At 51.3% G+C, this 24,292-nt stretch overlaps 3 protein-coding genes across 5 annotated transcripts in view; 2 read left to right on the top strand and 1 right to left on the bottom strand.

Annotated features, from left to right (window-relative positions):
• The window catches only part of ZNF385C (zinc finger protein 385C), a 74,688-nt gene extending 71,481 nt beyond the window's left edge, over positions 1-3,207 (top strand). For both annotated transcript variants that reach the window (XM_058041523.1, XM_058041524.1), the window contains one exon: positions 388-3,207. In XM_058041523.1, the coding sequence (XP_057897506.1) occupies positions 388-612 (225 nt within the window). In that variant the 3' untranslated portion in view covers positions 613-3,207. The remainder of the gene's footprint in view (positions 1-387) is intronic.
• Positions 3,208-3,292: 85 nt separating this feature from the next.
• NKIRAS2 (NFKB inhibitor interacting Ras like 2) lies at positions 3,293-5,323 on the bottom strand. Of its 2 annotated transcripts, XM_058041526.1 has the most exons (4): positions 5,177-5,323; positions 4,958-5,035; positions 4,794-4,860; positions 4,259-4,448 (listed from the first exon to the last, which is right to left on the bottom strand). In XM_058041526.1, the coding sequence occupies exons 1-4, from the start codon at positions 5,268-5,270 to the stop codon at positions 4,352-4,354; spliced, it is 336 nt and encodes a 111-aa protein (XP_057897509.1). In that variant the 5' UTR covers positions 5,271-5,323; the 3' UTR covers positions 4,259-4,351. The 2 variants fall into 2 exon arrangements, with proteins under 2 accessions (XP_057897508.1, XP_057897509.1); XM_058041525.1 differs by having other exon boundaries at positions 3,293-4,448; positions 4,794-5,035.
• A 138-nt stretch (positions 5,324-5,461) lies between these two features.
• DNAJC7 (DnaJ heat shock protein family (Hsp40) member C7) lies at positions 5,462-24,083 on the top strand. Its single transcript, XM_058041512.1, has 14 exons — positions 5,462-5,691; positions 13,151-13,239; positions 13,483-13,607; positions 13,694-13,807; positions 14,106-14,180; positions 16,038-16,156; positions 17,734-17,887; positions 19,341-19,505; positions 20,548-20,639; positions 22,097-22,170; positions 22,475-22,621; positions 22,858-23,010; positions 23,457-23,519; positions 23,789-24,083. The coding sequence occupies exons 1-14, from the start codon at positions 5,462-5,464 to the stop codon at positions 23,824-23,826; spliced, it is 1,638 nt and encodes a 545-aa protein (XP_057897495.1). The 3' UTR covers positions 23,827-24,083.
• Positions 24,084-24,292: the final 209 nt, after the last annotated feature.

Raw genomic sequence — 24,292 nt, 5'->3', positions numbered from 1 at the left:
TCAGAAGGCTAGCTAAGAATAGAAGAGGAAGGAATGATAATAAAGGCTTGTGGCTTGGCAATCTGTCGGAGCCAGCTGAGCTGTGATTGGCCATTACTTACAAACATCTAACATGGGCTAATCAATGATCTACCTGTTGCATCCCAGAGCAGCAGATAATCAATGTTTACATTTTGTTCCTGAGGCCTCCAGCTTCTCAGGAGGAAAAAGAAAGGATTTCCCATTAAAGATATCTGCGACACATCCCCACAGCTCAGCTTCTCCCCTCAAGGAGGGTGAGCTGTGGTGGTGCGTTTTGAGTATTCCTGGATAACTTGGGAGTGCTTTGCCAGCAGCATTCCCTTGTGATCCCTCCACCTCACGCTGTCTCCCCCTCCCTCCCTGCAGTCCAAGCTGGCTTTGCAGAAGCACCTCACCAAAACCTTGGCCACGCGTTTCCTGCCGAGCCCGCTGACCGCCGCTGCCGTGTGCGCCATGCCCGGACCCCTGGCCCTGCGACCGGCGGCTGCCACCACGCTGTTCCAAGCGCCGATCCTCGGACCAGCCCTGTTCCGAACGCCGCCGGCTCACGTCCGCCCCACGCCGGGTCCCATCGTCTTTGCACCCTACTAGAGTGTGACCCGGCCGGGGTCTGTGCACCGGGCTGGGCTGGGGACAGCGCTCCTCGCACCTGCTCTCCTGGCTGGTGGGAAAACGTAGTGGTAGACATCAACCCCGGCTTCTCCTTTGCTTGGAGAGGGCTCCCACTGGAGAGAGGTGCCCTGACAGAGCCTGGCCAGCCCCCCGCGCATCCCCACCGCTCCCCCAGCCTGTGCCGGCCCCTGCTCAGCAGATGAGCCCAGGCAGTGCACAGAAGAGGACAGTGTCCAAATCAGCAGGACCATCTCATGGCCACGGCCTGCCTGTCCTTGGCCTGCTGGCTGCTTCTTCATGGCCCTCCCAGTTTCCAGACTGGAAGGAGAGGAGCTGGCTGGTCCCTGGGAGAAGGAGCATCCCTCTGCTCCCTGCCAGCCCAGTGGGAAGGGAAGTGCGAGGGGAATCTCAGCCCAGCTCTTCCTGGGAGAAACAACCCCAGCACAAGTGGGAAGCTGGCAGTTTCTCTCTCAGCCTGGGCTGGCTGTGCCCTTGCCAGCCCTGCACCTGCCTGTGCTGGCAGGGGGTTTCTGTGCCACCCACCAGCCCCCCGTCCCAATTCCCTGTGTCCCACCAGCCAAAGAGCCCCCGTGGTGGCAGGCACGGCCACACTGACCATATCCTCACTCCGAGAGCAATAGCTGACCCCAGGGCCGGTGCCTCCTCCCTCCAAAGCACACGGGCCCTGCCCTGGCCCCAGAAGCACACGATGGGCATGTGGCCAAGCTGGGCCCCACTCATGCCCAGCAAGGCTGGGAGTGCCAGTGCTGGCTCCCCAAGGAGGTGTCCCTGTGCTTGGCACCCGTCCTTGTCTCTGTCCCTGCGTGGGGACAGCCCTGCCCCTACCTCCCGGGAGATGCTGTGAGGCTGAGTGAATGTCCCTAAAGCACTTTCAGTTCTCCAGTGAAAGGCAACGCTGCTGCTCACCTGCCGTGCACAGCCCTCCGATCCCATCCCAGTTAGGAGCTTCCAGGAAGTTACTGATGATCCCCAAAATCAAAGGTGTCCTCAGCAGCCTGGACAATCAGGGGGCAGGTGCACCCACAGCCTGCAGAGTGCCAGGCTCTGGAGGGACCCCGAGGCCATAGCCCTGCATTTCACTGTGCTCAGACAGCCCAAGCATGACCTGTCTGGGACTGTCCCCACGGCGCTCTGGGTGCCCAGCACGCTGCTGTACATAGAGAGAGTTGCATCCCAAATGGACCTTTCTCTGGAGGAACACCCCACCCTGATCTATGCAATCCAGGGGGCAGCTCACCCCAATCGCATTGGCCGCCTGCGATTCCCTTTGGTGCTGCAGCTGGAGCAGTGGTGGCAGCAGAAGAACCAACATGACACTGAGCTCTGTCCCATCCCCTGTGCTGGCTCAGACCTCTGCTGTGACTCCCATTCCCTCCCAGCCCTCGGGAAGAGGCGGCTTGGTGAGTGCACCTGGGAATCCACACGCACAAGCACACATATCTGATGTCTTGGCCACAAGCAGCGCCTGGATCTCAGAAGGATTTTGCCCAGCGTGCTCCACCGATGCTCAGGAAGGGGCCAAAGGGTGACTCAAATGGCTGAAACATATCTGCTTCCCAGGGCTGGAGCCTTGGCAAGGGCAGGAAAGCTGCAGGAAGGAGCTCACACCTGCAGGCTCTGTGGGCAGCGCCAACCGTGGAGCCGCCACTGCGCTCCTGCCACGGGGACGGGAGAGTGAGGGAGGCCCTGGGTGTGAATTCACCTGCTCAGAGCACCCCTTCCCCAGGGAAGGAGGAGAGTGGGGAGAGGGCACCAGGAGAGGAGGGAGCAGCTGTGTGTGGAGACAATGGAAAGGTCTTGCAGCAGTGTGGGATGTGTGAGGGAAACAAGGCTCCCAGCAGAAATGGCTTTGCCAGGGATAGGGAGATGGTCCCACAGCCCAGGGGACACAGATGGTCCCACACCCCAGGGGACAGGAGCCTGTGCTGGTGGGGCCCCAGGGGACAGGAGAGATGCTGTCCCTGTTCCCCAGTGCCAAGCAGCCCATGGCTGGCACGTCCCCAGCCACCCCTGCCCGTGTCACTGTGCCCTTCCCAGGCCCTTGGGGTCACCCCCAGTCCAGCAGGACCATGGGTCCCCTCCTGTGCCATGAGCCCCTGGTGCTGTGCCCAGCCCCTCAGAAGCTCGGGGAGCCTGGAGCAGCTGGGCTGCAGCTTGCAGAGCCACGTGGCACCAGTGGGCCTGTTCCCCTCCATTGTCCCAAAAAGCCTGTGCTGGAGCCATGGCTGCTCCTTGCCCCTCACCAGTGGAGTCCTGGCGCACTCCTGTTCTTGGCACTTTAACCCTGTGAAAGCCATTCCTTCTAGTGACAATAATTACTGCAACGAGCTGCATAAGAACCCCCCGTTATGGCATCCCCCCAAATCCCCTCCTGCTCTCCAAAGCATTTACTGCCTTTGACTTAGCACATGCTGTACTAGGAGTAGGGATAGTCCATAGCGCTCGGTAACGTGTGCCCCTCTGTAAATAACCTTGGAGTGATGTGAAATTTGATTCAAAACACCAGAAAAACAAAACAAACCAAACCCAAAATGGAATATCCAGACTCTAGGGACTTGGCCAGTACCCTCCTGTAATGTTCATTGTATATTTTTTTGATGTACTATAACTGTTGGGAAAAAAAAAAAAAAGGAAAATATTTTGATAACCGAATCTCATCGCTTTATTGTGTTACTCGGTAAATAAAAGGAACAAGTATAAACACACTGGAGCTTTTAATCAGTTCTTTTCCTACATCCAGACTACCTGAAGGGAACAAGTGTTGCTGGGTAGGGCTGGGACACGTGTGCCTTGTTTTTTGGTGGTTCTGAGAAGAGGCAGCATTGTGACAGGCGGGCAGTGAGAGCTGCCATAGCCCAAAATATCTGGGCTGTGCAGGGTAGGTACAGTCCCAGCTCCTCCAAGGATCGAGGTATGCAGGTGAAGCACAACCCCATCTCCTCCAAGCTCATGGCTGAGGCTGCACTCAGGAAGAGGAGGGCTGGAATGGTGCATTTGGGCACCCTGCCCTCAGGAACAGCACCTGCCTTGCTCTAGGCATTCCCTGGGGCAGCATGTCTGGATGTTCCAGTGCATAAAGGAGCAGTGGACACTGCCAGGGAGCAGCACAGAGCCAGCTGGGGCAGGGCAAGGAGAGCTGCTTGGCTGGAGGCAGGGCCAGCAAACAGGCCCTGCCCACATGTTATCAGGAAATAGAAATAGAGGGAGTTGCTCCCTCCAGATGTTGGAGCTGATGCCCACGCTCCAGCCAGCCTGTGCTGTGCCTCTGTTTCACTCTCCCAGCCTGCACCTCAGAGCAGAGGGGGTCACTGAGTGAGTCCTGACCTTCCTGTAGCACCTCTGACAGCAGCAGGGGCTGGGCAGGGAGAGCAGTGGCTCCTGTCCCACTGCCTCTCTCGTCCACCATCATCCCTAGCCCTGGGATGAGTGTTCCTCCTGGCCACCTGCTTCCCACAGGCTCCGTGGCACCAGGCAGGACTCAGCAGGAGGTGTGTGCGAGGGAAGCAGGAAGGTGAGGAAGAGGAGGTGGCAATGGAAGGGGAGGGGAAGCAGGCTCATCCATCCAGGGACCCACTGCCCTTGTTCTTGCGGCTCAGGGGAAAGGCAGACTTGCTCTGTGGCTGGGTCATCTTGCTGGCCAGGTAGATGAAGGGCTCGATCAGCGTGCGCCGGTCAGCCACGGACACCTCCCACAGCTTCACCTTCTCGCCCTTGGCCCAGTGCTGGGCTGCATCGTGGTCCACCCGCCGCTGCTCCTGCAGGTCACACTTGTTGCCCAAAACCACAATGGTGACCTGTTCCAAAAGGGTGAGAAGGGCCCCTGACGACCAAGCACAGAGCTGCAGGGCCGGCTGGCTCTGCCCTCAGTGGTGGGCCTGGCTCTGCCACTGATTCCATGTCAAGGCCTTTTGAAACCCAATGATCTCAGTGCTCCCTTCCCCTCCTGCTGGGGTCTGTGTGTCCCAAACCAGCCCCAAAGCAGAAGGAGCCTTTGAGCACCTGTATGCTCACAGAGCATCCCAGGAGACAGCCTGTTACTGCTGGGAGTCTCACACATCAGGGACCCATCAGTATCTTGTGAAACCTAAGGTGACAACCTGCCCCAGGGGAGCAGATCCCACTCTCCCGTAGGGACTCACCTCCTTCTTGTCCTTGGACTTGTCGATCTCCTTCTTGAGCAGCTCGACACGCTTGAAGGACTCCTTGCTGTCGGTGCTGTAGACCAGCACGTAGCCGTCGGTGCAGGAGAAGCAGTGCTTGGGCAGCTCCAGCCCGTCGCGCAGCCCCCGAGTGTCGTAGAAGCGCACCTGCTCCCTCACGCCGCGGTCGGTCTCGATGGAGCCCACGTAAATGTCCTCCTGCGTCTCGATCATCTCCGAGCCTGCCGGGGGTGGCGCGGGACATGTGGGAACGGTGCCGGGGCCCGGGCACAGCGCGGCCGGTGCGTGCGGGGGTGACCACGGACACGCCAGAACCGGCACTGCCCAGGGCCCGCTACACCCGGGGGAGCCGCCACACTCACCGACCACATGGTTCCCGTAGAGCAGCTGCTCCAGGATGGAGGTTTTGCCCACCGAGGCCTGCCCGCACACCACCACCTTGCAGCTCTTGCCCATCCCGCCTCACCGCGGCGGCCGCGGGCGAGCCTCACCGGCGGCGGCGGGGGACACCGGCGGCACCACAGCGCCCCCTGCGGGCGGGCGGACCGCAAGAGCGGCCCCGCCCTGCGGCGGGAGGGGCGTGGTCTGTGTAAGCCCCGCCCACCCCCGGTGGAGTTCCGCCTCCCTCCCGGTACCGGCCCCTCCCGATGCCGCCGCCGCGCTCCTCCGCGGGCGCCCCCTGCCGGTCGGGCCCCGCCCCGCCCTACCGGCGGAGATCCCGCCCGTTCCGGCCCTCGCCCCGCCCCGCCCCGCCCCGGTCCGGCCCAGCCCCGCGCGGTAAGATGGCGGCGGCGGCGGCGGCTGAGGCCGAGTGCGATGTGGTCATGGCGGCGCCCGACGGGCCCGGCGAGACCGACAGCGACGAGGAGGCGCGCAGGTAGAGCGGCGGCCCGGGCGGGGAAAGGGCGGCCCCTGTCCCTGCCGGTGGGCGGGCCGCGGCCCGGCGGGGCTGCAGTGCCGCAGGGCCCGGGGCCGCGGTGCTCGGCAGGGCCGGGAGCGCGCCCGGAGACTGCGGTCGGTGCCGGCCCGGGCGGACCCCGCGGGCACAGCCCGGTGTGCAGGGCCGGCCGGCAGCGGCGGCGCTCCGCAGCGGGGCCCGGCGGGCCGTGACAGCCGCGGGCCGCACGCGGCGGGGCCCGGGAGCCGCCGCCGGGTTTGCGGTGCGGTGCCGGTGTGTCCCGGTGAGCTCCCGGGATTAGAGCAGCCCCCCGTTACCGGGGTGCGCCAGCAATGCGGCTCGCACCCGGGGCTACACACCCGCACCGGTGTCGGGCAGCGCGTCCTCCCCCTCGCTGAGCGGGGAAGGATTAAACTCGTGGGAAGGGGAGGCTCCAAACTCCTGAGCCCTTTGCTGCTCCGTCACCTCATTGCCCCGGTTCTGCTCCGTTTGAAACCTGTGGGTTCCGCTGCGTCCTGCCTTTCTGCGGGTAACGGGAGTGCTCCATCATCCCGGAGCTCCCGGTTTGTCCGGGCCGTGCCCCGGAGAGCTGCCAGTGTCACCTGAGGCAGGGCGAGGTGGGATCCCCACCTTTCCTGCCCATTTTCCTCTCAGGAGTGAGTGAGCTGTGGGAATGTCCCAGTCCTGGAAGCTCCGCTGGTTTTCCGTAGTGCCAGGTGCTGGGTTCATCCCCCTGGAAGGAAAGAGCTGTTCCTGGAGGAGCCCGAGGCGTTTGATCTGGAAGATGATTCAGTGGAACGAAGAAGAGGAAACAAAACCAAAAGTGACCTCTGAGGAGTGGTGGTTTCAGGCTCCCGTTGATGGCTAGAGGGATTCCGTGGAATTGAGGCCTGAGGAGCCGCTCCCTGGGGAGATCCTGCTGAGCAGGAGAGGAGGAGCTGCTGAGGAGGCACTTGGGGCTGGCAGAGCACGGGCATCGCCCAGCCTGTGGGGCTGGGACGGGTCTGTGTGGGCACAGCACTCCTGCCCCCGGGCAAGCAAAATGTGCTCTTTGAAATGGTGGAAATTCAGAGGTAAAACCCTGGCTGAAGGCACAGCTGTCTGCAGGTAGTGACCTCCAGCTCCTTTCTCCCTTCCTGCTTTCCTTAGGTGCTATCACAATGTTTCTATTTCATGTTCTTCTGGGAATGTTGCACCTTTCCCTTGCTGAAATGGATCCATAAGGGCAGGAGCTGATTCCTTGGTGTTGCTCTGGGGGAACCAGCCCTGCTCATTCTGATTTCTTTGCAGTTCTGTACATTGACCTCTTCCCTACCCCTGCCCTTTGTGTTTCACTGTGGTAGCTCAGTTGCTCTTGTGAAGATCAGAGCAATAACTGTTTGTATTGGGGAGTGGAGTTGGAGCCTCAGGAGGTGTCAGGTGTTTGTGAAACATCCCTGGCCAGGTAAGAGCTGGGTGAGCTTCACATGGGACACACTGATTTGGTGCAGCCTTTGGGGGTGTATCTGTGCTCACTCCCATAAAAATCAGCAAAAATAAAGGAAAACCTTTTCAGAATCCTTATGATAATTCAGCAATGAGGGTTCCATGTTCTGTTATTTCCATTTAGGAGTAACAGCACAGCAGAATACGAATACTTTGCTCAAGGACTCACCTTTGTCCAAATACACAGTTCTGTTCCCTGTGGCTTAATAAAACTGGAAAGTTAGAAAACGAGCAAAAGGCGAGATGTGCATTTCAGAATGGCTGTAACTAATGCCCTGAAGCAGCTGCAGACATGCCAGAGGGCTCCCAGGGTGTCCAGGGCACAGGAATGGAGTGTGGTCACAGGATAATTATTGTCTGCTGCTGCCTCATGGATTGTTGGGGTCCTGGCAGAAAGTGTTGATGTAATTGTGTTAATTTTATCCTTTAGTGCACCAGTGCTGAGCAGCTGATGAGCAGGACTGGTCCACCCCTAAAAACTCCCTTGTTTCTTTATTAATTTCAAAGGTTCCTCACCCATGGGAACAGTTTTTCCCTGCTCCCAGCTGCTTTGTGAGCTTGGGCCCCTGGAGCTTTGCCAGGGAGAATTTCCTTGTCATCTCCCTGGCACCTCTGGGTTCTGGCTCCCGTGCATGCTCCAGGCTGCATCTTTCTCCTCCTTCTTCAGCACTGGAGCATATGGAAGCTTTGTTTCCTTGAAAAACCTCCAGCTGCCAGGAAAATGCTGTTAGGAAATTGCAGAGCCTCTGTGGGGGCATCGACATTTCCCACAGCAAAGTGATGAGCATGGAGTGACCCACAGTGTCCTGGAGGTTCTGGGCCTGGCCGGGTCTGCAGGTGTTACCTGGAGTTTATCAGGTGTTGCTGAGCACCAAAAGGCTTTTCCAGGTGCATCTCAGTGAGTTTCCTCCAGGATAGATGTAATTTCTGGGCAGTTTTGGGGGCAGCACTGGCAGGAGAGGGTGGATCACCTGAGGGGCACCAGGTCATTCTGGGATTACCTGGAAGTGGCTTTCCTATTCCTGTTCTGCCTGTAAATGGGCACTTGGACTTCCCAGGTGATAAACCAGCCCATTTTATTCGTCTGGAATTATTTTATGATCTCCTGATCATACCAGAGGCAGCAGAAGGTACTCTGGTAATTATTTGCTTCCCTGTACATCTGCAGAGTATTTGAATATCTAACTTAGGCAGTTGCTTTATCCATTAGGGAAAGGTGATCCATACCTACAGTTTCACCCAATTTCTTTAACATGAAATGTGCTTTTTTGAGGTGAATAGTAATGTAGATGCAGTTTTTTTCCTATGGAATTCTTAAACTGGTTGGCTTCCTTCATTCCAAAGGAATTGCTTCCTTCAAAAAAAAAAAAGCAGTCTTGGGCTGATTCTAGAGCCTTCCATGGATTTTCACAGGAGTTACACTGTGGCCCTGCCAGGCAGGATGGGGCCATTGCTGGGAATTAGGTTAATTCTGAGCTCTGGGAATTACATAACAGCACAATTAAAGCTGGTGCTCGCCTGCTCTTCTCACTCGTGGCTGCAGGGAAGGTTTGGGTCAATCCTTGCATTTCTTGGGGCGTATTTTGGTTCTTGTGGCTCTTCTGGCCTTCTGAGTTTGCCCTCGGTTATGGGGAACGTTCTGAGGGTTTGAGCACCTTGAGGGTTCAGGTTCAGCTCTGCTCTTGGGAGGCTCAAGGCAGCCCTTTGTTATATATTGTATATTTCCATGGGTGAAATATACACCTTGGCCCATCCATGTAGAGATTTGTGTGTCCACACTCGGATTTCCGAGCTGGGGGCTGTGTTGAGTCTCTGCCACGGTGTCTGTGCGTTGGGGGGAGCTGATGTGCCAGGAATCAGCTCTGCTCTGCCCAGCAGGGCTCAGCAGCCTGTCACACACCAGTGTGTGTGACCACTGCCCTGTCCCAGTGCCCACACACCCTCTGGGGGAAGCATCTTTTTCCTAAAATCCAACCCAACCCTCCCTCACCCAGCTCCAGCCACTCCCTGGGGTCACCCGAGAGAAGAGCTCAGTGCTTGCCCCTCATGGGGAAGTTGTAAATATATATTCCTTTATGTGTAATATATTCCTATATATGTAAATACATATTCCTTTATGCCTAAATCCTCACTCAGTGTCAAACCTCACCTGAGGACAGGTCTCTAAAGTGCACTCTGTGTATCTTTCTGGCACAGGGAGCGTTTTGTTGCTCTTCCAAATCCTGAAAGAAGGGAGGGGAGGGTATTGTATGTCCAGGGGCAAACATGATGGCTAATTTTAAGCTCTAGACATCTGCCTGCTGTAAACCGAATTGAGATCACCCAACTTATTTTACCCCAGCGGCTGAGTCACATCTGACAGCTGAGAATCTGGGTGGGATTTCACCCCCAAAAAATGCCTGATAAAGGCACCATATCCTATTGATGGAAAATCCTCTGCAGGAACTGCACAAAATTGCCAGAGCATAGCAGGAAAGATTACTTGGTCAGGACAGGATTTTGGAGACTTCCTTAAATGCTGGTTATTTTAGGGTTTTGCACTGTTTCATAATGGAGGCAGGCAGTGAAGTGGGAGTGAGGGTCAGGAGAGCTGGGACATGGTGATTCTGCCACCTGCCTAGGTGTTGGATTTCTGTCCCTAGTGTTATTGCCTTGGTGGGGATGTGCCAGCACACCTGGATCAAGATCTGCTGGCTTACAGATCCCTGAAGGTTCCCATGGCAGAAAATCAGGTGTCTGCAGGAGTCTCATGGGGAGCTGGAGTGGGAGGTGGAAGCCACGATCGGCACTCGAGCGGGGGCAGCGTGTGGAAGCTCTGAGGAGGAGGCAGGAGTTGTTAGGCAAGCGTGGGATTGTGTCACTGTGTGCAGGATGGCTTCTCCAAGAGCTGCTGTGCTGGGAACGAGCAGGGGCTGAGCTTGCACGGGGCACAGGGAGGAGAAGGAGCCTTGTGCTGGTTCCTCTCTCCATCCTCACAGCTCGGGCGTGCGCGGGAGCGGCAGCGCACGCAGCTGCTGCTCCGATTCCTCGGCCTCCGGCTGTGCCAGGAGAGGTTCAGCTTGGACATCAGGTGGAGTTTCTTCTCAGAAAGGGTTCTGTTCTTCTCAGACATCGCCCAGGGAGCAGTTGGAGTTCCCATCCCTGGAGATGTTCAAGGAATGGCTGGACATGACACTCAGCGCTCTCTGGTCTGGTTGCCAAGGTGGTGATCAGAGTCTAAGATCTCGGAGGTTTTCTCCAACTCAAATGATTCCGTGGTGGCAGGTTCTCTGAGTGACTGGGACCAAAGTACTTCAAGTATTAGAGATGCTGAGAAATGCCATAAAAGAGAAAAAAATAATTGCCTTGCTCACAAGAAGAGTCACTCCCACCAGCCTCTCCTGTGCCTGTGGGTGATGAAAGACAAGCTTCTTACCCAGCTCCTTGGTGCAGCTCCTCTGTGTTTCTGTGTCCAGCGTGGAGCAGCCCAGTGAAGACACCAGCCCTGTCACAAAGACACCCATTCAGCTGGGGGTGTGTTTCAGCAAAGCACGATTCTTCTTCAGTGTCAAAAGTAGCAAGTGGCGAGTGCAGGCCCCAGCAGCGCAGGAGGCAGAATGAGCTCATTCAGACCACAGCATCTGTTGGGCTGAAACAATCCCCAGTGAGATCAGGGGCTGCAGTTCTCCTTGTTGGGAGCCAGAGCCATGGTAAACAAGGGCTGTGTGCTCTGGATGTCATCAGGGCACAGCAGGGCAGAGCTGCTCCTGTCCTGGTGCTGGAGCTCCAGCCCAGCCTGACAGCTCCAGCAGGTCCTTTGCCTTCGTGCTGTGGAGGGGATTTGCTTTCAAAATCTTCATTGGAGGTGATTTGCTTTCAAAATCTTCATTGGAGGTGATTTGCTTTCAAAATCTTCATTGGAGGTGATTTGCTTTCAAAATCTTCATTGGAGGTGATTTGCTTTTACAATCTTCATTGGAGGTGATTTGCTTTCCCAATCTTCATTGGAGGTGATTTGCTTTCAAAATCTTCATTGGAGGTGATTTGCTTTCACCATCCTCATGGTTAAGCCTTAGGCCATGTGAGCAGCAGAAATACCTGTGCTCTCCTTTCTGCCACTGTCACCCCAGGCACTGTGACTTGTTGATACATTGATCTGTATTAAAATGCTCAAAAGGAAAACAGACCAATAAAAAAGAGTAGAAAACAATAATCTCTGTGTGGGAGTGTTTCTCTGGCATCTCAAAGTGCCGGTGCTTTCTGAAAATTGGGAGAAAGAAAACATAACCCTGGCAAAACCAATTTTCCCAGCAGTTTGTGGCAGATGGGGTGCTCTGGCAGCCAGCCTTTAGCTGTGTGTATTTGATGGTAATTCCTCATGACAGGACAGGTAAAATGGATAAAAGAACTCATGATTCAGCCCAGTGTGCTGGACAGGTTGTGGTGGTGACTCAGGTGAGTTCTACCATTAAGATTGTTCACCCATTTCTGTAGACTGTACAACACAGACCTGAGGGAAGGAGCTTTCATAGGATCTCTGATTTTCTTTTCTATTTGTGATTACAGAAACAAGAGGACAGTGAAACTTCACTGCCCAGGTTCCAAAAGTGCACAAGTGCTGGGTGGTTTTTCCACTGTGTTCAGATATTTGATCTGTAATATTCAAAACAAGTGGTTGTGTTTGGAAACATTTTAATCATGCAGAGTTTGCATCGTGGTGCTTGTGATATGGATCCATCCCACAGGCACATCGGTGTGGCTGGGAGAGTGCAGCTCTGCTGGGTGCTGGCTCCTGAGGAAAAGCCAGGCTGCAGCACCTGCCTCAGGTGTGATGCTGGGAGGGCTGGGGCAGAGCAGGGATGGCAGTTTCCCATCTCTTCATCATTTTCTGGAGCAGGAATGGGAGGAACTGACCCAGGAGCCAGGACAAGGCCCTTGAGGGGCAGTGGGTGTGTGCTACCTCTTGCTCTGCCCCAGTTCTTACCCAGCTCATCCCCTCCCAGGGTTTAACTCCCACAGGGCTGTGGCTGGACTCAGCTGGGGTGTAGCACACAGCAATACTTAAAACTGAAAGTGAAGAGCACATTTCCCAGCTCCCAGTGTCCATTGTTCTGCCAGCTGGGAAATCTGTGATGGCTCAGTGAAAACAAGCCCTGCATGAGGTGGTTGTGTGGGAATGGCCAATGGCAGCCTGAGCAAGGCTGAAAACATGGGAACTTGTTCCAACACAATTGCCTTTGTTCTCTGCCAGGTCAGCCTGCTGAGCACTGCTCACATTTGCTGTTCCATCTCTGTGGTGTGCTCTCCCTCTTGCCCTGTGCAGGTGAAAGGCTGGAGGGACATGAGGGAAGGGAAGGGCATTGCTTTCCCTCAGGGGAAGCTTTGCTTTCGAGAGTTTAAGGGAAGCTGCTTCAAACCATATGTTGTGTGTTTTTAAATGTCCCAAACTGTCTCTGCAAATGCTTGCTCTTGAGTGTGAGGACTATTTCTAGACCTGTTGCCAAGGCAGTGCCAGGCTTCTGTTGCAGGCTTGTACCCATATTTCTCTGATTTAGCTGTCTTTTGAATGTGGAAATTGTTCTTGGCTCTGGTTTATAAGTATGTGGGACTCCTGAAAGAGGCAGCACTGTCTCTTTTGTTCTGAGGTGCAGCCCCTTGCAGGAGGGGGCTGTTGGATGAAATCCCTATCATGGAGTTCTGCTGGACTCTGAGGGGACTCAAAGGTGCCTTTAGGCTTCTCTGGCATCCCTGTAAAATTTGGCCAGGAAATATCCCTGACTATCCCAGGTGGAGTAGCAGGGAGCCAGCAGGAAATGGGGTGTGCCGGGCAGTGTGTGCTGAGGAGATCTCAGGAGAACCAGCTTCAATTTGGAGCATTAAACAGTTATACTGCATGGGGGTCAAATGTTTGTCATGGTCACAATCTGTGTGGTGCTCAGTTCTTCTGAAAATGTGCTGTTTTGCTTCCTTTCAGAGAAGCAGAAGCATTCAAGGAGCAGGGAAATGCATACTATGCCAAGAAAGATTACAACGAAGCGTTCAACTACTACACAAAAGCCATAGGTGAGGACAGCTGATAATATCAATCTTTACTCAACACCATGTCTAAAACTGGAGCTGGTTGCTGGTTTCAAACACACCAGTGGGGTTTCTGACAGCACATGCTGAAGGAAAACCTCTTGCCTGCTTTAATTACCTTGGGAAATGTCACCGGATCGATAATGCCAGTCAGGGCCAATGTTCTTAAGTGCCACAAATTGTGCAGCTGCTGCATTACACTGCTAATGAGTCTTGCATTTTCTCCAGACACGTGTCCCAATAATGCCAGTTATTATGGGAACAGAGCTGCCACGCTCATGATGCTGGGGAGGTTCCGAGAAGCGCTGGAGGATGCTCAGCAGTCAGTCAGGTTGGACGACAGCTTTGTACGGGTACGTGGAGAGCTTCAGGCACCTCTTTCAGCCCCTTCTCTGCACCTGTCACAGCTCTTGCAGATCCCTTTTCCCTGTGTTCCCAGGGCCACCTCCGGGAAGGGAAGTGCCACCTTTCCCTAGGGAATGCCATGGCTGCCAGCCGCTGCTTTCAACGAGTTCTAGAACTGGATCATAAAAATACCCAGGCGCAGCAGGAGGTAAGGGGATCTCCAGATTGAATTGTCCCCAGGAGCTGGCCAAAGGAGAAATGGAGAGTGGTGCAAGGCAGCTGGCCTTGTGTCTCTTCCACAGGGTACATTTTCCTGGACTCTCAGTTCAGTCACTTTATTTCAAACTGATTTTAATGCTGGCAAAAGCATTCATGTCATCTGCAGTATTGGTCCGTGGTCTGCATTAGTTTTGGCTCTGGCATTCAAGGATTGGCTTTTCAAATGCTGCTTGGTGGCATTTCAGAGCAGACACTGTCCTGCAGCATTGGTGTGTTCTGTCTTTCAGCTGAAGAATGCCACGACTGTGCTTGAGTATGAAAAAATAGCTGAAGTGGATTTTGAGAAACGGGATTTCAGGAAGGTGAGATTAACTTGTTTGCTGTGGTCTTATCTAAAACTCTGGGGTGTTTGACATGGCCCAGGCAGGTGTGTGGCTGTTTCCTGGCTGGGTGTTTGGGAGGTGCTGTGCCACATCTGTTGGAGCAGGGCTGGCTGGTGAATTGTTCAGCTCTGGAAGTGGCAAAGCTCGTGCTCCCTGAGCAGTGACAAATGAGGAGGTGACTGGCTCAGGCCAACCCTCAGTCACTGTTTGCTTTACAGGGTGAGTGGAGTCATGATTGAGCTACTTGAGACAGATTTTGTCAGCAGCAGCATTTTTATCACACTTTGCTCCTGAAATGCATATCCAGAATTCTTTCTCAACTCTTTGAAAGAAAAGAAAAAAATTTAAAAAAAGACATGCTGTGTGCCAGTGAGGGTCATACAAGGAGGAATGCACATCTGCATGGGCCATTCTCCTTACAGCTTCCAAATCTTTCTTCCCAAGGATTGTAACAGGATGCAGCTGGTACTGAGCTGATAGAACAAGAAATGACAGCATGAAATCTGAAAGGCACCAAGCACTTCTCATGCAACTGTTTCTGTGCAATGGATGCATGTAAGGCTCAGATTTATCCCAGAAAAGAGATTGTCCAGTACATTGAGCTCATTGTTCAGGTCACTCTTAGGCTAAGCTCAAGATTTTGGAAGGGTAAATCCCAGCTTTGTATCACCTGTTTCTGAGGAGCAAATGGGATTTGTGATCAATCTGAATTTCCTGTGTAGGAATTGCCCTGCCTGGGCATGTGCATCTGTCCCTCACTTCCCCAGTCCCACTTCACTGACATGAAACTTGATCTTTGTTTCTGGAGAGCTGCTCCTGCCTCACCCAGGAGCCCTTGGCTCTGGCAGGGCCGTGATGTCACGGGCTGAGGAGCAGATGAACCTTGGGGAACAATGCCCTGTTCTTGCACAGATGTCCCCACCAGAGTGCAGGCATGGAAAAGACCCATTAGCTCACCCTGCCCATGGCTGGCAGGCCAGTGGAAGATCAGTCCTTGCACTGTACTTTTTTGTGTTTTGTCCAGTCCAAACTGTCTCAGTCTATTGAATTTCTGTCCCTCCCCACATGGCTTTATACTGCAGGGAACAGGGACAGGATTGTCCTTCTTGGCCCTTTCTTTGGGGCTTGCAGTTTAGGAGGGTTAAAGGGATGAACTTCCTACAGGTGTTTCTTGAGTCTCGTGCAGTGCTCTGTCACAGTAACACAGCAGGTGCCTCAGACCTTGGCACACAAAGAACAACCTTTGAAAAAGGTATGTGCTTTGAAAAACATATCAGGAAAATAGCACAACCTCTGAAGAAGGTATGCACTTCAAAAAGCATAACAGGAAAATAGCAAAACCTTTGGCAGAGGTATGCACTTTGAAAAGCATAACAGGAAAATGGCAAAACCTCTGAAAAAGGTATGCACTTTGAAAAACATATCAGGAAAATAGTAAAACCTTTGAAAAAGGTATGCACTTTAAAAAGCATATCAGGAAAGCAGCACAACCTTACAAAAAAGTATGCAATTTGAAAAACATATCAGGAAAATTTTCCAATGCAATGTGTCTCCAGCATTGGAAATTGGAAAAGAAAATCCTGGATGGAGACACAGAAAGAGCAGTGAGGTTTTCCCAGATTCTTCACACCTGAAGTCATGGTGCAGAGTTTGTTCTCTGTGTGGCGTTCACTCTCTTGCGTGTGATGTTGTAGCTTAGGAAACTTGAAGAAGCAGTGGAGATGGGTGTCTGCACTCACCTTCCTGATCAATCACAAACCTCAAGCATGGGCCAGCAGTTCAGAGCAGGCCCTTGGCTCTTTGCTGTGCTCAGGGCTGTGGTTTCTCCCACCCCAGGTTGTGTTTTGCATGGATCGTGCTCTGGAGTTCGCTCCCGCCTGTCACCGCTTCAAAATCCTCAAGGCCGAGTGTTTGGCACTGCTGGGCCGGTACCCCGAGGCACAGTCTGTGGCCAGGTGAGTGTCTGAGGGCTGGGCATGAGGGGCACCTGCTGGGCAATCCTGGCTCCATGCCTGCAATAAGTGAGGGAATAGAAAATACAAATATTCCTTAGTGTGTGGTGGAGTTCGCAGGGGTCACGGGATGAGGGAAGAGATGAGAATCTTGACTCCATGTTTCAGAAGGCTGATTTGTTATGATACATATTATATTAAAATAAAATTATATATTAAAGCTATACTAAAAGAATAGAAGAAAAGGATTTCATCAGAAGGCTAGAAAGGAAAGGAATGGAGTGATAATAAAATCTTGTGACTGACCAGAGAATCTGAGACAGCTGGACTGGGATTGGCCATTAATTAAAAACAACCACATGACACCAATCAAAGATGCACCTGTTGCATTCCACAGCAGCAGATAATTATTGTTTTTCTTTTCCTCTGAGGCTTCTCAGGAGAAAAATCCTGTCAAAAGGATTTTTCATTAAATATGTCCATGACACTTAGTGCACATTATGGGAAATGGATTTGTAGAGAACTTTTAGGGCTTGACAAAAGTTTCCATCCACAAGGAGGCTTTGAGACAACAAATGCTGAGAAACTGTAAAAACTTTGAGACAGATACTGGTGAGAGCGAAATGGAGCTAGAAAAAAGTTTCAAAAGATGGCCTTGCAAATAAGACTGGATACTTTGGAGAAATAGAACCATGAAAGATGCATTGTAGTAGGAGCCGTGAGGAGTAATTTTAGATGACTGGCTTTAAGGCATTTACAGCATGGTGTGGCAAAAGCTGATAGGCCAAGAAACACTTATAATATATTGTAATTAGGAAATAGTTGGCTTCTCATTGTGGTTATGTGAATTATAACAGCTGTATTGTCTCACCCTTCACATGAAAATAAAATAAATAAAATTAAAAATTCTAAATGCCTCGCAGTTGCCCCATCTCTGAGTCAGGGAAAGGGCATTGTCCAACAAATGTTGTGATGAGAAGGGAATGTGTGAATTTATCCCCATAAATCTTCCTAGGAAGCTGCATCCAGACCCCATTCACAATCAGCCATCCTGCTCAAGGAGGCTTCTTTACCTTACCTTTACCACAGACTTGTTAAAATAACTGGGCACTGTCACTGTCATATTTTCTGAAAAATCCTTTTTGCCCAGGGTTCTCCTCCTGGGAAGCTGGGAAGCCTCAGAGAAAAAGGAACACAATATTATCTCATTTGCTTCTCCTGTGTTTTGCTGCTTTGGAATGTGATTGGAGATTGTTTATCCAACATGTGAATTGTTTTGACTTAATGACCAATTGGGGTCTCTGGAGAGAGTAATGGGTTTTTCATTAGTATCTTGTTAAGCCTTCTGTCTGTATCCTTTCTCTATTCTTCAGTATAGTTTTAGTATATAATTCTTTAATGTAATATAAAATAATAAATCAGCCTTCTAAGAACACGGAGTCACATTCCTTCATTCCTCCTCCAACGGGGTGCCCAGAAAACACCACAGGGAGGTATTTTCTCAGTGGAGGGAGGTTCTTGTGGATGTCAGGAGGCAGCAGGAGCAGGGAAGATGTCCTTTATTTATTTCTGTGTTGCAGTGACATCCTGAGGATGGACTCCACCAACGCCGACGCGCTCTACGTGCGCGGGCTGTGCCTGTACTACGAGGACTGCATCGAGAAGGCCGTGCAGTTCTTTGTGCAGGCCCTCAGGATGGCCCCTGACCATGAGAAGGCCTGTCTTGCCTGCAGGGTAAGTGGTGAAAATGGGGCTGTAAAATCACCAGGATTTGGGGTTTTTAAACCCAACGCATAGTTTGGTTCTGCTGGATCAATCCCTTCTCCCTCCCTCATTGTTGCCTTTCTGCTGGATCAGTCCCTTCTCCCTCCCTCATCCATGAGAAACCCAGCAGGCAAGACAGGCTAAGTGATGGAAATGGGGCTGTAAAATCACCAGGATTTGGGTTTTTTTAAACTCAACACATAGTTTGGTTCTGCTGAATCAATCCCTTCTCCTTCCATCATCCATGAGAAGGCTTGTCTTGCCTGCTGGGTAAGTGCTGGAGATAGGGCTGTAAAATCACCAGGATTTGGGGTTTTTTTAAACCAAACACATAGTTTGGTTCTGCTGGATCAATCCCTTCTCCCTCCATCATCATTGGCTGTCACTGTCATATTTTCTGGAAAAATGCCTTCACCAGGACTTCTTCTCCTGGGAAGATGAGAAGCCTCAGAGAAAAATGAAAGCAGTAATTACCTGATTGCTTCTCCTGTGTTTTGGTGCTTTGGAATGTGGGTTGGAGATTGTTTATCCAACAGGTGGTTGTTTGATTGGTTTCATGTGAATTGTTCTAACTTAATGACAAATCACATCTCAGCTTTGTCAGGGCTCTGCAAGCAGTCAGAAGTGTTTTATTATATCTTGTTAAGCCTTCTGTCTATAACCTTTCTTTATTCTTTAGTATAGGTTTAGTATAGCATTCTATAATGTGATATGATAATAAATTAGCCTTCTAACAACATGGAGTCAGATTCTCAATTCCTCCTTTGTCCTGGAGACCCAGCAAATACTACAATTGGCTTTCCCAGATCTCCGGGAGCAGGCAGCCTGTCCAACCCTTCCCAAAGACAGCCAGCTGCTGCCTCAGATAAAGCCAAGCTCTTAAAAACTGTTTCGTAGCAGATTGGGATATTTTGAAGGAGCCTCCCCTTCACTCTTTGATCCCTGGTCAGACAGAGCAATAAAACCAAATAAATTGGTTTTAAAGGAACTCCTGACTTTCAGGTCCAATATCCAGGCCAATACCCTGACTTTCATTTAACACTGTTCCTCTGTGTTTCTCCTTCCCTGGTGTAGTTCTTTGACTGGCTTTAAATCTGTTCATATGCTCTCAAAAAGTGAACTCCTGGTCCTTTTATTTTAATCCATAAATTTACTGCACTGTCATGTTCTCTCCTTAAAAATCAGGCAGCCTTTTTCCTATGGAGGATGCCTGGAGCTGGCACTGGCTGTTCCTTAGTGCTTCTCTTGGGGGAAAGGCAAAGTGAGATCATTTCAGCTGCAAGGCTGTGATTTGTATCCTGCAGCAGTGTGTGAAACCAGAGTAGAAAAGCAGTGAAATCAGTGTCTGAGGACCCTTGTCTGGCAGAACAAGGTGCTTGGCCACCCTGACCTCGTGTCCTTACCCAAGTGTGTTTCCTTTCAGAATGCCAAAGCACTTAAAGCGAAGAAGGAAGATGGGAATAAAGCATTCAAGAAAGGCAACTACAAACTAGCGTATGAACTGTACACAGAGGCACTAGGAATAGACCCAAATAATATCAAAACAAATGCCAAACTCTACTGCAACAGGGGGACGGTTAATTCAAAGGTAAGGGGTGTTCTGTGGCAGGTGTTTGTTTCCAAATCCCTCAGCATGGCAGTGAGAAACCACAGATGAGTTATTCTGGAGGGCACAGGCTCCCCTGGCTGCTGGGCAGCTGCATCTCTGAGGCCACGGGCAGTGTTTCAGGCCTTTGTGCCTGCACAACACTTGGAGCAGTTCCCAACAGGCAGCAGAAACAACTCCTGCAGAAACAAAACTCAAATAGTTGGGCTGCATGGAGTGGGAGGGAGAGGAGGGACGTGCTTCAGCCTTATCTTAGTCAGCAAAAAGCAGCCCTGTCTCTGTTTGTTTCCTTCCCAGGAATGAACAGATTTATTTTCCTGTTCTTTTTTGTAAATCATGCCTTGCTTTGTGTTTTTATGTTTTAAACAAAGAAAAAAAGACCTAATTTAAAGCCTCGTGACACTTTGCTGTTGATTTTTAGTCCTGCTCTGTCCAGAGAAACAGCCAGTGATGTGACAGTGCTCCCAATTCCCACCCTGTGTCCTCTGGGCATTTTTCTTCCTCAGCTGCCTCAATGTTGATGGTGCTTCCCCAGACACCCCCACTTGGTCAAGAGACTGTTCCCAAAACCTGGGAAGTGGGATGAGCTGGAAGTGGGATGAGCTGGAGTGGAGGCCCACATAATGCATGTCTGACATGTTTGTGTCTGAAAACAAACAACACTTTTTCTAAAAGACTTCTTCTAAATACTTCTAAACTTTAAATATTTTTAGGTTTATCTTCCTGCCCAGGAATTAGTTTGGACACAGAATTGGGGTTGTTATCAGGAAGGCCCTTGGTTTTGAGTGCATTTCTTACACAGAAACACCACACAGCTCTGCCATGTCACTGGCCAAGCCTCTGATGGTTTTTTTTTCCCCAGTGACAAAAGCTCTGTGTTTGTGAGAATAGAAAAAAAAACCTCAGATAGAGACAGAGAAAACAGTGAGATTTTCCCAGGTTCTTCACACTTTCCTTAGCCTGGGGTCATGGTGCAGAGTTTGTTATGTGTGTGGGGGGTTCACTCTTGTGTGTGATGCTGCAGCTTAGGAAACTCGAGGAAGCGATCGACGACTGCACGAACGCGGTGAAGCTGGATGACACCTATGTCAAAGCCTACCTGAGGAGGGCACAGTGGTGAGTGCACCTTGGCCCTGGGCACCTGTGGGGGCAGCTCTGAGGGACAGGATCACAAATCTGGAGCTTGGCTGAATAGCAGGGCCTCACCCCCGGATTTATTCCTCTTCCTCCTTATGGTGTTGAGGAGATGGGGATGGCTCTCCCTGGCCTCTCCTGCCTGCCTGCATCTGGCACTGCCTCTTGATTTATGGCATCATTTAGATTGGAAAAGACCTCCAAAATCATTGTCTTGCCTGCAGGCTAAGTGGTGGAGATGGGGCTGTAAAATTGCCAGGATCTGGGGTTTTTTAAACTCAATATGTAGTTTGGTTCTGCTGGATCAATCCCTTCTCCCTCCCTCATCATTGCCTTTCGTCTGGATCAGTCTCTTTTCCCTCCATCATCCACAAGAAGGCCTGTCTTGCCTGCAGGGTAAGTGGTGGAGATGGGGCTGTAAAATCACCAGGATTTGGGTTTTTTAAACCCAACACATAGTTTGGTTCTTCTGGATCAATCCCTTCTCCCTCCATCATCCATGAGAAACCCAGCAGGCAAGACAGGCTATAAGTGGTGAAAATGGGGCTGTAAAATCACCAGGTTCTGGGCTTTTTTAAACTCAATAAATAGTTTGGTTCTGCTGAATCAATCCGTTCTCCCTCCCTCATCACTGCCTGGTGCAAAGGGACCAACCTTTCACCAGTTTCCATCTTACCAAGTAGACCAGAGCACTGAGTACCACATCCAGTTGTTCCATGAACATCTCCTGCAATGGGTGATGTTCCCATGGTGGCTCCACCACCCCCCTGGGCAACCAATTTCAATCCTGACCACCCTTTCAGTAGAGAAATCTTTCCTTATGTCTGATCTGAACAGGATTTAGGGAGGATTTATTCTAAGATTTGACTCAACTTACTGTGTTTATAGACACTGACTGTTTATAGGTGTTCTGTGCCATGGAGCCCCTCTCTCTCCGTGTCTGCAAATTTACAGTGGTTGGAAAAGACATTGAAAAAGACCTTCAGGACCAATCTTTTCCAGCCTCCCATCTCTGTAATTGCTGAGTTGGTAATGTGTGAGTAAGGTTGAGGAGTGACAGACAGACCTGTGTCCCTCAGAGGTGCCAGGATTGTCACTCCTGACCAGCACTGCCAGTGTGCAGCTCTGTGCCAGCCCTGACCCTGCACCAGCTTCCTGTTCCTCAAGCTGGCTGGGATCAGTTCCTGCAGCTGGATGTTGGAATTACCAGGCTGTTAAAGCACAACTTTTGCTGCCAAAGGAGTTTTCGGTGTCCCCTTGGAGCCCAGAGTGCAGGTTCCTGTGACAGGCTTCCCCACAAGTGTCAGGGCTCCTCTGAGGTCTGACCTGCTGCAGTCCAGAGCATTTCCCTTAACCCACATCCACCCACACAGCCTTTACTGAGCCCATTCTGATGTTCCTGTGAGGGACACCTTGGCCACCTGTGCTTCTTTCCACAGTTACATGGACACAGAGCAATATGAAGATGCTGTAAGAGACTATGAGAAGGTTTATCAGACAGAGAAAACAAAAGGTGAGCACAAAAGCACTCTGTGTGTGTGTGTGTGTGTGCACAGATTTCCCTGAATTGGCAATTTTTTTGTTGTCCCCAGCAGGACAATTTGGAAAAGCCCTCAGAATCACTGGAAATCCCTGTCTGTGGTCTGGTTTTTCTCCCAGCTCTGAATGAGATAATTCAGAAGTGATAATTCACCTTGTGTGTGGGTTCAGAATGTCTGGTTTTGCTTCTTGTCTTGACTGTCCCCTTGCATTTTGAGTGTCCTGAAGTACAAGGGATGGGAATAACTCCTCCCCTCTGGTGTTGTGCTCCTTTCCAGAACACAAGCAGCTCCTAAAGAATGCACAGGTGGAACTGAAAAAGAGCAAAAGGAAAGACTACTACAAAATCCTGGGGGTGAACAAAAACGCCTCAGAAGATGAGATCAAGAAAGCTTACAGGAAAAGAGCACTAATGCACCATCCAGGTACCTCCTGCAGTCCCTGTGTGCCCTGTGCAGCCAGCCCTGAGGCAGAAATGGGTGTGGAAGAGGGAATTCCTGGGAATTAGCAGCTCTGAGCCCACAGATCTGGAGCAGGAGCTTGGGAGTGTTGAACATTATCCATTTACACTGAAAATGAAACATTAACATTGGGAGTGTTTAACACTATCCATTTGCACTGAAAATTAAAAGTTTTTTCCTGCTTGTTTGTGCATCCCCAGACAGACACAGTGGAGCAAGTGCAGAGGTACAGAAGGAAGAAGAGAAGAAGTTTAAGGAGGTTGGTGAAGCCTTCACCATCCTGTCAGATCCCAAGAAGAAGGCTCGCTATGACAGTGGGCAGGACTTGGAGGAGGATGGATTAAACATGGGAGGTCAGTGCTCTTTACAACCCTCTGCCAGGGCAGCCTTGAACCCTTTAGAGTCTGCCTTACCCCTAGAGCAAGCCTGCTGCTGGGAATGGTTCCATGAATTGATTTGGTTTAGTCCCTTACAAAAAGTTGGGATGAACTGAGTGATTCTAGCTGGGAGCAGCTGGGGCACTGGTGGGTGTTGGCTCAGCTGGTGGGCAGAAATCTGTCACAGAATGTGGGAAATAGTGTCATTGTGAGTCCCTAAATGCTGCTTATGCAGATCCTTGGGCTGTCCCACGGCAGGTTCTCTCTGCTTTACCTGTTTGTGGTCACTGCATGGCCCTGGAGCCAGCCCTGAGTCCTCTTCTGAGACACTCTGGAGCCTCAGTGAGCTGACAGCTCCTGAACTAAGGGAATGTGATGGTTGTTTAGCTGTGCAACTCATGAATTCCTTCTCTTCCCCGTAGAATTTGATCCAAACAACATCTTCAAGGCCTTCTTCAGCGGGCCAGGGGGCTTCAGCTTTGAAGGTGGGTGAGATGTTCTCCTCCCAGCCTGGAATTGTGAGTACACATATCCTGGGGCTCCCAGTGGATGTGCTGCTTGAGGAGAGCATTTGGCTGTTGCACAAATCTCTTTCCAAGTCCTGCCTGCTGTCTCAGCTGATTCTTCTGGGTTCCAAACCCCAAACTTGGGGACTCTTCATTTTGGAGCTGTGACCTTGGCCATCCACATGCTGCTTAGGTTTGCACCTCTTGGGATTTGAAAAGTCCTGATTATTTTCCATTTTCTTTTTCAGCTTCTGGGCCTGGTAATTTCTTTTTCCAGTTTGGCTAAGAAGCAAACAAACACAAATCAAACCACACATACCTGATCTGCTTCTTTTAACCTCGAGTATGGACAGCCCCAGACTCCTCCTCCATCACGTCTCGTTGTCCTTTAGAGCAGTTTCATTTCTGGGTTGGAGCCTCTGTTTGTGTGTTGTGTGTGTGAAGAGGAAACCAGCTCGGGAAGGGAAGGCTTGTGAATTTTGTTTTACTGTTTAACTTTATTAAAAAAGAAAAATTGAAAAAAAATAAAAGCTTTGAATCTTTTGGTCCCTCCATGCTGGCCCGTGCTTTCAGCTGCTTCTGCCCCTCAACACAGAGGATTTCCTGGAATCTTCCCAGAATCTCCACATGTGTGAGGGAGAAAGAATTCCTGGTTTGTTTCTGGTTGCTTCCAAAGCAGCATGTCCAAGGTTTGGAGTAACTTGTAAGTTATCTTAATCTTTTGGAAATACTGCCAAGGCTCAATCCAGTTT

The sequence above is a fragment of the Melospiza georgiana genome, chromosome 28 (assembly GCF_028018845.1).
Source record: "Melospiza georgiana isolate bMelGeo1 chromosome 28, bMelGeo1.pri, whole genome shotgun sequence".
Taxonomy (NCBI): Eukaryota; Metazoa; Chordata; class Aves; order Passeriformes; family Passerellidae; genus Melospiza; species Melospiza georgiana.
This window is presented reverse-complemented; position numbering and strand designations above follow the sequence as displayed.